Below are 12,364 nucleotides of genomic sequence, written 5' to 3'. Positions count from 1 at the left end.
GATAATTATATTTGTGGCTCCCGGGGAAACATGAAAATTGTCTTTGGCCAATGGAGATGAACCAGCAACATGAAAGTTTCCATTTATGTGTTTAAAATATTAAAGATTCCCTCATGTCTATGAAATGGTTATTAAAGGGGTTGTATTCTGAGGCAGTTTGCAATTGGTTTTCATATTTTTTGTGGTTTTTGACTTATTTAGCTTTTTATTCAGCAGCTCTCCAGTTTGTAATTTCACCCATCTGGTTACTAGGGTCTACATTCCCCTAGCAACCATGCACTGATTTGAATAAGAGACTGGAATATGAATCGGAGAGGCCTGAATAGAAAAGCTCTCATCTAAAAAGCACTGAGGCCGCCTCCCGTAGACTCTATTTTAATCAAATAATTCCAATTTTTAAAACGGATTTCCCTTTTCTCTCTAATAATAAAACAGTACCTTGTACCTAATGAAGATGTAATTAATCCTTATTGGATACAGAGCAATCCTGTTGGCTTTATTTCAGGTTTACATGATTTTTTTTTTAGCAGACTTAAGGTATAGACTTGGTATGGAGATCCAAATTACAAACAGACCCCTTATCTGGAAAACCCCAGATCCCAAGCATTCTGGATAACAGACCCTATACCTGTTATCCAGAATACCACAAACCTCAGTGGCATAACTAGATGTAGTTACACCCCTGCCGGACCTGTTATCCAGAATGCTGGAGACCTTGGGGTTTTCTGGATAATGGATCTTTCCGTAATTTGGATTTTTTTTTACTGTGGTCTACTTAAAAAAAATGTCCGTGCCTTCAGTCTGCTAAAAACTCAATTCAGCCCAATAAATGTGTAGCCTTGCAGAGTTTTTGTTTTTAGATGGGGGTCAGGGACCTCCATTTGAAAGGTGGAAACAGAATGAAGAAGGCAAATACTAAAAAAAAACAAAAAACGACCAATTGAAAAGTTGCTCAGAATTAGCCATTCTATAACGAACTAAAAATGATCTTAAAGGTGAACCACCCCTTTAAATGTTAGTGTTCCTGCTAGCCTAAGGTTTAGCCCAATTCTCTAGTTATGTAGCTTTATCCCGGGAGGGATTGGAATGTTCTCACCTGTACCTGCAGTTTAATGTTTTATGATATTGCCTTTTCTTGTTTGTTTGTATCGCTAACCTGTGAATTTCATGTTGCTGCACAAATAAATGAATGTGCATGAGTTGTGATGAGTGTGTGTTTTGTTGCTGAGCAGACGCCAGCAGAAGGTGCGGGGAGTCTTGTCTGCTCTTCTCCAGGCGTCAAACATGGTGATGTCTGTGTTTAAATCATGAATCAGCGGCTATTGAGGGATTTGTGGTCTCTCTGCAACGTTATCCTTCACTGGGAGCGGAGACTATAGGAGAAAGTGAACACCAGAGGGAGCCGCGACACAATATATTCAATTTAACACGGGCTTCATTGCACAATATTCAGAATATTATAATACAGGTATCGCATCCTTTATCCAGAAACCCCTTATCCAGAAAGCTCCAGATTATGGAAAGCCCATCCAAGTTATAAAAACTGATTTCCTTTTTCTGTGTAATAACAGTCCCTTGTACTTGATCCCAACTAAGATATAATTAATCCTTATTGGAAGCAAAACCAGCCTATTGGGTTTATTTTATGTTTACATGATTTTCTAGTAGACTTAAGGTATGAAGACCCAAATTACGGAAAGATTCATTATCCAGAAACCCCAGGTCCTGAGCATTCTGGATAACAGGTCTCATACCTGTACTTGATCCCAACTAAGACATAATTAATCCTTATTGGAGGCAAAACCAGCCTATTGGCTTTATTTCATGTTTACATGATTTTCTAGTAGACTTAAGATATGAAGATCCAAATTATGGAAAGATTCATTATCCAGAAACCCCAGGTCCCGAGCATTCTGGATAACAGGTCCCATACATGTACTTGATCCAAACTAAGATATAATTAATCCTTATTGGAAGCAAAACCGGCCTATTGGGTTTATTTAATGTTTACATGATTTTCTAGTAGAATTAAGATATGAAGATCCAAATTATGGAAAGATTCATTATCCAGAAACCCCCGGGTCCACAGCATTCTAGATAACAGGTCCCATACCTGTACTTGATCCCAACTAAGATATAATTAATCCTTATTGGAGGCAAAACCAGCCTATTGGGTTTATTTCATGTTTACATGATTTTCTAGTAGACTTACGGTTTGAAGATCCAAGTTATAGAAAGATCCAGATCCCAAGCATTCTGGATAACAGGTCCTATACCTGTAAGATCAAAGGACATATATTATATAAATCCATTTATTAAAAAGAAAGGCTTATGTCACCTACTGAATGAAGCTGGAATAATATTAATACAAGTGGGCGTATGACATAGGGGGTTATTTATCAAGGTCCGGATATCCGAACCTTGAATTATTCTAGTTTTTGGAGCAAAAAAAATCAAACGAAAATTTTATAATTAAAAGTCAGACGGTCTCATTCGAAGCCCCGGCATCTAAAAGCTCTCGAGGTCCTGTATAAGTCAATGGGGAAGGTCCCAGTGTCTGTGCTGATGTCTGTACCCATATCCATTGATTTTGGGGTTCCTGAGCAAAAAAATCTAAAATTCAGAAGAAAAAGTTGTTTTTGCGGAAAACTCAGAACAATTCATAGTTTTAGGGGAAAGCTCTGAAGTTTGCCCTGGCTTTTTTCTTCATAATTATGGTCCATTCTGGAATTCGGAGTTGGATATTAGAAATACTGAGATAAATTTGGACCTTGATAAATAACCCCCATAATGTTACCCTAATCACCCGGAAACAAGAAACTCTCCTGCTAGCGGGATTGTCAGGGCAACAAACAAGATACTACAAGTCCTACATCTGTATATACAGTAGTTGGTGTAAATTTATAAAATGGGACATTTTTACGAAAAATATCATCATGCAGCCAATGAGAGGTAATTTATATTCTGCTTTCAATTTGGGCTAAAAAAGGATCATTAAAGGGGTTGTTCCCCTTTAAATGAACTGTTAGTATGATGTAGAGAGGGATATTCTGAGACAATTTGCTATTGGTTTTCATTTTTTATTATTTGTGGTTTTTGACTTATTTAGCTTTTTATTCAGCAGCTGCAATTTCAGCTATCTGGTTGCTAGGATCCAAATTCCCCTAGCAACCATGCATTGATTTGAAGAAGAGACTGGAATATGAATAGGAGAGGCCTGAATAGAAAGACAAGTACAGGTATAGGATCCATTATCCGGAAACCCATTATCCAAAAGGTTCGGAACTACGGGAAGGCGATTTCCCATAGACTCCATTTCAACCAAACAATTCCGTTTTTGAAAACGATTTCCTTTCTCTGTGTAATAATAAAACAGTCGCTTGTACTTGATCCCAACTAAGATAGAATGAATCCGTCACTTACCCCCATTTGAGAGCTGGAAAGAGTCAGAAGGCGGCGGCAAATAATTCAAAAGCTATAAAAAAAAGAAAGAATAAAGACCAGTTGAAAAGTTGCTTAGAATTAGCCATTCTATAACATACTAAAAATGAACCTTAATAAAAGAAAATAAAGTTGTTATATTGCCCTACACATGAGCCCAGTGTATAGTTAATGTTCATATGTTAGGAAATGTAGGGGGGAAGGAGGGAACCCCCAAAAAAATTACGCTCTTTTCAGCCTATCACCCTGAAAAAGGAAAAGTCGCCAGCGTTTTTTGGGAATTTTTTTTGAGGAAGTCGTATCTGCTCTATTGCACTTCGCCTGGTCTGAGGTGGCGCAGGCAAGTAACGTTCAATAAAATCCACATCTTAGTGAATTTGCGTAGTTACGTCCATTCGCCAGAGCGAAAATTCGCCAGGCGTTAGGGATCGAAGTACCGCTAGAGTCTATCTTCTTCGCTAGTGAATTTACGGTGGCGACCGTTAGTAAATCGGCAAAGTTCCGAAATGACACCACACTTAATCACTTCGCCCTTTAGTAAATTTGCCCCAAAGAGCCGACATTCCAATTATTTATCAGCGGTTTCACAGCAACATGTTTTAAAGGGGACCTGTCACCCAGACACAAAAATCTGTATAATAAAAGTCCTTTTCAAATTAAACATGGAATCCAATTTATATTTTTTATTAAAGCATTCATAGCTGTTGTAAGCTCATTTAAACATCTCAGCTGTCAATCAAATATAGTCTGCCCCTCCTCTATGCCTTAGACAATTACTTTCACTTTCCATTCAGCACTTCCTACATACCCCATACTCTCCCAAAAGACCAGTGATAACTTGCGCCGCTTGCTGAGATAAGGGAGCTCACTGTAGGGCTAGTCTGGGGAGATGGAAAGGAAGGTGCGGAGGTTATGAATTAGTACAGAATAATATTGTTATTAGAATTACTAATCGGGCAACAGTCTGACCCTGTGATCCTGAGGGATTCAGATCTAATGGATCTTACTAGAAACAATGTCTAATAATAATAATAATAAAGATATGGAATAAGATCCTTCAAGTCTCACCTGTATAGGTCCATGCCCAGCAAAGCCTTGTCCTCTCTTACTGGCTCCTTGTTCCACACCGATTCATTCCCTATACAGACCCTTCTCATTCACCCCCATCTCAGCACCCCAGAGTGTCTCTCTCACCTGCTCCACCTCTATGAACCTGCACTAATTGGGAACGACAAGTAGCCATTCAGCCAATGTCATATAGAAGTCTGTACATACTTATTATATCCTATATATAAAGCGCTCACTTTCACCTTGGATCCTGTCGGAGCAGTTGGATAGAACACCATCTTCTGGACCTCATCCGAGTAATTACCAAACAGAACGAAAGAAGAAAGAGAGGCCGGAGGGAGATGAAGCAGTCGCAGGAGCAAGGAACTGGACATAGTGCTGCCGGACATATATATATATATATATATATATATATATATATAGGCGTAACTAGATGTTGCTGGGCCCCACAGCAAATTAATTTTAGGGCCCCCAACATATCCAGTGTTTGTCCTGTTTTACCAATATATGTTGAAATTGCTCATCAATGAGAGCCTCATGGGGCCCCCTGTACCTCCTGGGTATATATATATATATATATATATATATATATATATATATATATATAACTGGCAGTGAGGGGAGCTAAGTGGCAAATGAGAAGTGCCAGTGTTTATACCCTGCCTCATATTCTGTACATGGAGCAGGAAGCTGAAGAGAGACAAAAGCAGTTAAAGCTGGAGGAGGAAAATCTCCATTGGGTCAATACATTGCTAGACACAGGCAAGTCAGCTGAGGGTGGGTCTGATATATTCCTGATCTGAGTGGAGAAGGAGCTGGCGTTATACAAAGAGATGGGAGAAAATGAATGCATACGTGCAGAAGAATAAAACCAACAATATCAGTACTCTCTTCGTTAGCAAATAAAAGACGTTCGTTTAATCATCAACAATAACAAAGAATTCAATAATATGGTCTCACTTCTTTTGTCCTGCGCTATGATTAAGTCTAGTCTTTGGTTGATTTGTGGAGGTTTTCTGTGATGTAGCTGCGCTGGATACAGTCCGTGCTTTCCCAGAGGAGGGCGCAGTTGTAATCGGTCTCTTATTAGGAGATGATTGGGAGGAAACACTTATGCTGCTCGGTTTACCTGGGCTACAAGAAACTGGAGGCTGTTTTGGGGAGGGGGCAGAGGCTGGTAGTTTGGGAGTTTTTGTGCTCCTGGGAACTAATGTGGACTTTCTTTCATCAGGCTTTGAGCCTTGCCCTGTGCCACGTGCAGGCTGTAGAGCTTTACTGGAGGATTTCTTAACCAGGACTTTAGAGGTTTCCTGATTGAGGTGGACATTGTGACCTGCTTTAGCTGAAGCCGATGGACAGTTCTTTGTTGCCCCATAATTCAGAGCCTTTTCCTCACATACAGTTGCAGGTTTGCAGTTATTCATGATAGTCAGACTTTGGGTTTCTGCGGTGCATGAGCCATGTTCAGATAATGCATTGAGCCTTGGGATTTGTTCTGATAAGTCAAGGAAATCTTTATCCTCATTCAGTTCCCCTAAGCGCTCTCTGTGTTCTGTCAGTGCTCTCTCTTTCCTGTGCTGTGATCGCTCCAGTATGTCTTGGCGCACAGAGGAGAGACTGCCTGGAAAGGAAATTAAGTCAGATATTAAACTTTATTATAGGGAGACAGTTTGGCTAATATGTCTGTGTTAAAAAAATACACCGCTGTTTGTTTTTTTAGCAGTTCAAATAGTGTTAATGTGACTTTTCTACATAAGCCCAACTTAATGAGCTCATGTCAACAAAAGTGTTATACTTTCTCATTAATAACTGTAAAAGGACAATGAATAAAAATGAAGACCAAGTGCAAATTTCACTACAATATTACTGTTTACATCACACAAATCTTTAAGTTGAACTTTTGTGACAAGCTGTAAAAGCTGCCAAATATCCTAGAAAATCCTTACAAATTTAATCAGTATACTTTTGTGATGTAATACCGGAGTCTGTATATGATAGGCTGGTGTCATCGGTATCGGATTCGTCCTCTTCCTCAGATTCTAATGCTAATTCCTGGCTTTGCTTGATACCCACAATTTCTCCATCCAACTCCTGCAGGAGAGGCAGGGCTGCCATCACCTTCTGCCTGAGGAAAGAGACCCACAAAACCAATCAATGTGTTATATATTCAGCAGTGACTGTGCGTTATGCCTGAGCAACAGAAATGTCACATTGAGGTCAGTGACTCTCTGCTACAATTAGTGTGTTGATATAAAAATCAGTGTGTGGCCTGTCGCCAGAGTGTTCAGAAGCGGTTACCTGTAACCAGGTGTGTGGGTGCAGCCATTTTCTCTCATATCCAAAGCGAGTAGTTTTGGTGGCAGCTCTCCTGTGTCATAAGAGAACATATAAAGTAAAAGCATTTATATTATTATATTATATTATATTATAATGTGCTTACAGATAACTATAGTCCACAACAGGGGCATTCATCAGCCTGTTTCAGTAAGTATTTTGGCAGCTGATTGGATATACAGCTTGTCATTGTTATAGACACAGCCCACATTTCCCCTCACCTTCGTTCAGTCTCTGGATCAGATTGTGGGACAGGTCCAGGAGCTGCAAGTTCTGCAGGAAACGGAGATTTGTCACTTCCTCAATCCTGTTCCCGGACAGACTCAGGAACCTGTAAGGGTGCAAATTATATTCACTAAATACTAAAATATGTTTCCAGTCTTTTATCCCAAGCAACTGCATTTACTCTTCAGAGTTCCAGAGTAGACCTGTCCACGCTTACCACTTATTTACAATTGTGCATCACAATTGGCCAGATAGGAAGGCCACAGCTCTAAGTTCATTTTGATAGGATTTTCAGTGACATGTTTTTGAAAGGGTGAAAATAGTTCCCCTTTGATAGACATGGCCCCAAGAATCCCATGCAAGTGAAAAGAGAGCTTTTGAATTCCCTGGGGAACTCACCTATGAGACAAATAGTGATCATTGTGGGAGTGTTTGAAGCACAAGAGATCTTACTATGTCTGCTCTTGGCTACATTGGTGCTCAACCATTATTTATCAAATATAAGCTGGGTCATTGGGTCTGGGATCAGCTATTCAGAAACAATTTGGCAAATATTAGAACTCACCGCAGATTTTGTAGCAGATCCAAGTTCTCAATCTTCTTTATGAGGTTCTAATGGTGGAAACAAAATTGAGATGATGTCAAATCTGCTTTATGGGACAGATACAAAGTGAATATATCTGAACTGAAAAGACTGCCTATTGCTATTCAACAGCATAGTCAGCTTACTATATGCATGTTTAGCCAATGACAAGATGGGTATATTGGTTAATAGGGCTCTTACACACAGGCGGTTTTTCATGCACTCCCTGCGTTTCGCTTTCTTCCGTTCAGCCGCAGGGGAGCGCAGGAGTAGACGCAGTCACTTATTGTGAAGGGGGCTGTACTCACACAGATGTATGTATGCGCTGAGTGCAGGTAAAATGCAACATGCTGCGTCTCACCTGCGTTTGGTGCTTACATGCATCTGTGTGAGTACAGCCCCCTTCACTGCGTCTACTCCTGCAGCTGAACGGAAGAAAGTGCAATGCTCGTGTGCAAGAGCCCTTACTGTATGTAACTTAATAGTATCAGTAAAGGCAGTATTAATTATTGACTGATATTGTATTAAAGACTGTATTGTGTAGATGTAGCCTCTTACAGCATTGGTGTATTGGTTACCTTCTGTAATGTAAAAGGGATGGTTCACTTGTATGTTACAGCATGACCAATTCTAAGCAACTTTTCAATTGGTCTTCATTATTTATTTTCTATAGTTTATTAATTATTTGCCTTCTTCTTCTGGTTCTTTCCAGCTTTCAAATGTGGGGGGGTCACTGACCCCATCTAAAAACAAATGCTCTGTAAGGCTACACAGTTATTGTTATTGCTACTTTTTATTACTCCCCTTTCTATTCAGCCCTCTTCATATAAAAAATAAATAAAATGCCCAATACTAAGCAAACATTCAATTGGTCTTCATTATTTATTTTCTATAGTTTACTTATTATTTGTCTTCTTCTTCTGGTTCTTTCCAGCTTTCATATGGGGGGGGGTCAGTGACCCCATCTAAAAAACAAATGCTCTGTGAGGCTACAAATGTATTGTTATTGCTACTTTTTATTACTCCTCCTTTAATTCAGTCCTCTCCTATTTATATTCCAGTATCTGAGTCAAATCAGTGCAATTAGACTGGAGAGCTGCTGAATAAAAACTAAATAAGTCAAAAAACACAAATAATAAAAAAAGAAAACCAATAGCAAATTGTTTCAGAATATCCCTCTCTACGTCATACTAACAGAAAAGTGAAAATCCTCTTATATATATATATATATATATATATATATATATATATATATATATATATATATATATATATATATATATATATATATATATATATATATATATATATATATATATATATATATATAGTCAGTAAACTACACTAGCAGTTAGTAAACTTTTAGCCTCTTGCATTCTTGTTACATTGGTTTCTATGTATCAGTTAAAATCTGCGTGAGGTTTGTAGTTCAGTAATGCAGGGTGATTCGCTGAAAGTGATTTTCTAAGGCAGGTTACCTGTTGCAGGTACAGGCTGTGTGTTTCCCTGACACTTTCCAGGCTCCTCATCTTGGTGATTCTCTCTCGGTCCAGCCTGACGCAGTGTAGGAGAAGGAGTGCCTGTTCCCTGCAGGAATGATAATTGACAGGGATTGGATTAGTAAATCAAACACACACACACACACTGACAAATGTGAGTCTGTAAAACACTGTGGGGTTATGTAATAAAAGGAACTAAGTTTGCCCATGGGCAGTAACCCGTAGCAACCAATCAGCAGCAAGCATTACTGGTCACCTGTTTAAAAGTAACCATCGTATTTGTTGCTATGGGTTACTGCACCTGGGCAAACTTAGTGCCTTTTATTACATTAGGGGGTATGGGGGTTATTTATCAAAGTATTTTTCTACTACAAACTCTGATTAAATCCACTTGGGTTTTTTATGCTTATTTATTATTACAGTTTCCGTAAAATTTGCTTATGGGAAAAAAAAAACAAACAGATTTTCAAGAGATTTTTTTGTATTTTTCACCCGAAAACTCAGATTTCTTATGCTTTTTTGCCTGAAAACTTCGGGGTATTGCACGAAACCCAGCGCACATTGACTTATATGCAACCTCGACAGGTCTGAGATGCCCGATTTTCCAATTCGGACTTTTCCGTCCTACTTGTTTAAAAAGTTCTGCCAAACTTTGTGATTTTTTTCAAAAGTCCGATTTTATAAAAAACCAAACAACACAAATTTCTCAGGGTTTTTTGCTTTCGGAGTTTAGTACATAACCCCCTATAGGATCCTATCGATCTCCCCAACTCATTTGAACTATGTGCAGCACCCAGTATCGGCTCTACCCCTGTCCCCTCCTTGTGGGTTCAATTGGATATTGTATATTCAGCACTTACACTTGCTGCCCAGTTGCATGATGTAAGGTGGGATCCAGGTTTCTCCTGGCAATAGTCTCTATGGTGATTTCTGTGTGGCCTATAAAACAACATTCATAAGGATTGATTCCATACAGTGATATGGTTTATATTACAAAGTAGATACAGTTACAAAGTAGAAGCGTGAGGGTGAACGCCATTGCAGCACTTAGTAGAGAGGTTATATAAGCTGATGACGGAATGCTCCCTCCAACGCTGCTCTGGCTGCGGACAAGTAAATTCAGAAGAAACTTGATAGTGTTGAAGGCGACCTCAGAACAGATATGAAGAAGATCAGCAAGCACTTACTTTAGGTAAAATGCAGCTTTTATTTCAACAGGTTAAAACCATTACATCCTTAGAATGAGGTCTCCGGAGCGCTTGCTGATCTTCTTCATATCGTATACAAACACCCATTGCTAGGGGTTCGGGGCGATCCCCCCGGACCACTCGACACGTGGGGTGAGCGTTTTCCCGTTCTTTGGCGGCTTCCTTTCATTGTGATTTACGCTGAAATGTCAGACCTGGAGGTTTTCCACAACCAGGTCACAGTTGTTACAGGGTGAGAAAGTGATAAGGCCAATGACATTTTGTTTAGCGTTAGGAGATATTTACTATTAACACCCTATGAACATTTTCAATTACCGTAGGACTGAGCAGCTTTATTTGTATGTCAGTTGTACGACCTCAGAACAGAAGCTTCCGATGAAGTGACACTCAGTCACAAAAAGCGTAAAGCTGGTCCCCTGCCCGGGGATATGTTGTAAATACGATTTTCCACAAGTTCGGTTTCCCCTACTACTCCTGTTCTGAGGGTGCCTTCCACACTATCACGTTTCTTCTCAGTTACAAAGTGCAGTGTACAAGTCAAAATACTCTTTTATCCACAATGCAATTTCTCCCCCTACAATGTCAGCATAATTGTAATGTGAAGGAGGCCTGGGCCAAGGCTACTGGCCGGATACTTCACCCCCTCACTGGCATGGGGTCGGGGGAGAGTTAGGGTAATATATATTGAATGAACTAACCCCTCTTGTAAAATATAAGGATATTATAAATGGGGATGCACCCATTCCATTATTCGGTTTGGGGTTCGGCCTTTTTCAGCAGGATTAGGATTCAGGCCGAATCCTTCTGCCAGGCCGAACCGAATCCGAATTTGCATATGCAAATTAGGGACAGAGAGGGAAATCGTGTGACTTTTTGTCACAAAACGAGGAAGTAATAAAGGTTTTCCTCTTCCCACTCCTAATTCGCATAAGAAAATTCGGATTCGGTTCGGTATTCAGCCAAATTTTTTGGGAATCCAAAATAGTGTATTCGGTGCCTCCCTAATTACAAGTCACCGAGGAGTTTCATGACCATATAAAAACACGAGGCAGAAGGTCATGGAACTCCGAGGTAACTTCTAATATCCTCATATTTTACAACAGGGGGCACTTTATTTATTATAATACACAAATTTCAGTGAGTCATGTGACAGAAATGACATCAGAACTCACCTTTTATAACTGATGACATCAGAACTCACCGTTTATAACTGATGACATCAGAACTCACCGTTTATAAGAATATAATTGACAGGATATTCATGGCTTTTGTGTATTATGATAAAATAATAAAAAATGAAAACCAATATCAAATGGTCTCAGAATATCCCTCTCTAGATCATACTAACAGCTCATTTATAGGGGAACAATCCCAGGAGTTAAGGGAGTGTATAAAAACATATACAAGTACAATTGCCGCACACAGATACATCACTCGCTGCCTCACACTCACCTCCAGCCATTCCTGTGAGACGGTAGCGGCGCTTGTCGTTACACAGACTGTGAGGAAGGCAGAATCCTCGGTTTTAGCGTGTTTTGGTTGCTAGGATACACTATTCTCCCATAATGCACCCGCCCATTGCCATTCATTCCACACTTCCGGGAAAATGGCGGCCGCCTTGGTGCGAGGCGCTGTCAGGGTAAATTATCGGAATATAGCGGCGAGGCTTCGTGACTGAGAGAGAATAATGTTATAATGCTGCTGTCTGTGAATTCCAGTGAGCTCATGTATGTGCTGTAAATGGAATATGTGTCTTAGACACACACACAGCACGTGACTCTATATGGGGAGGAGCCAGCGCTGTCACTAAATACTATTGGGCGCCACAGAAAATTCATTGAAGCCCCACCCCCTGCTAGCAAGAGACATCTGTCTGTCATAGAACATTCTTACTAGTGATTGGCTACTGGGGTGTCTGCCACCTTGAGACCCACCTCTCCCCAATATGGAATATGGAATATGAATAGGAGGGGCCTGAATAGAAAGAGGAGGAATAAAAAGAAGCA

General features: G+C 39.8%; 1 protein-coding gene across 3 annotated transcripts; it reads right to left on the bottom strand.

Moving 5' to 3' along the window:
* Window positions 1–5,404: 5,404 nt before the first annotated feature.
* LOC108700795 (leucine-rich repeat-containing protein 46) lies at window positions 5,405–12,112 on the bottom strand. Of its 3 annotated transcripts, none has more exons than XM_018234750.2 (8): window positions 11,811–12,112; window positions 10,011–10,089; window positions 9,130–9,238; window positions 7,634–7,680; window positions 7,065–7,174; window positions 6,808–6,877; window positions 6,473–6,634; window positions 5,405–6,130 (listed from the first exon to the last, which is right to left on the bottom strand). In XM_018234750.2, the coding sequence occupies exons 1-8, from the start codon at window positions 11,818–11,820 to the stop codon at window positions 6,031–6,033; spliced, it is 687 nt and encodes a 228-aa protein (XP_018090239.1). In that variant the 5' UTR covers window positions 11,821–12,112; the 3' UTR covers window positions 5,405–6,030. The 3 variants fall into 3 exon arrangements, with proteins under 3 accessions (XP_018090239.1, XP_018090238.1, XP_018090240.1); XM_018234749.2 differs by having other exon boundaries at window positions 6,489–6,634; window positions 11,811–12,107; XM_018234751.2 differs by having other exon boundaries at window positions 5,993–6,130; window positions 6,456–6,634; window positions 11,811–12,110.
* Between the last annotated feature and the right edge of the window lie 252 nt (window positions 12,113–12,364).

The sequence above is a fragment of the Xenopus laevis genome, chromosome 9_10L (genome assembly GCF_017654675.1).
Source record: "Xenopus laevis strain J_2021 chromosome 9_10L, Xenopus_laevis_v10.1, whole genome shotgun sequence".
Taxonomy (NCBI): Eukaryota; Metazoa; Chordata; class Amphibia; order Anura; family Pipidae; genus Xenopus; species Xenopus laevis.
The sequence above is the reverse complement of the archived record's forward strand: the minus strand, read 5'-3'. Positions and strand labels throughout refer to the sequence as shown.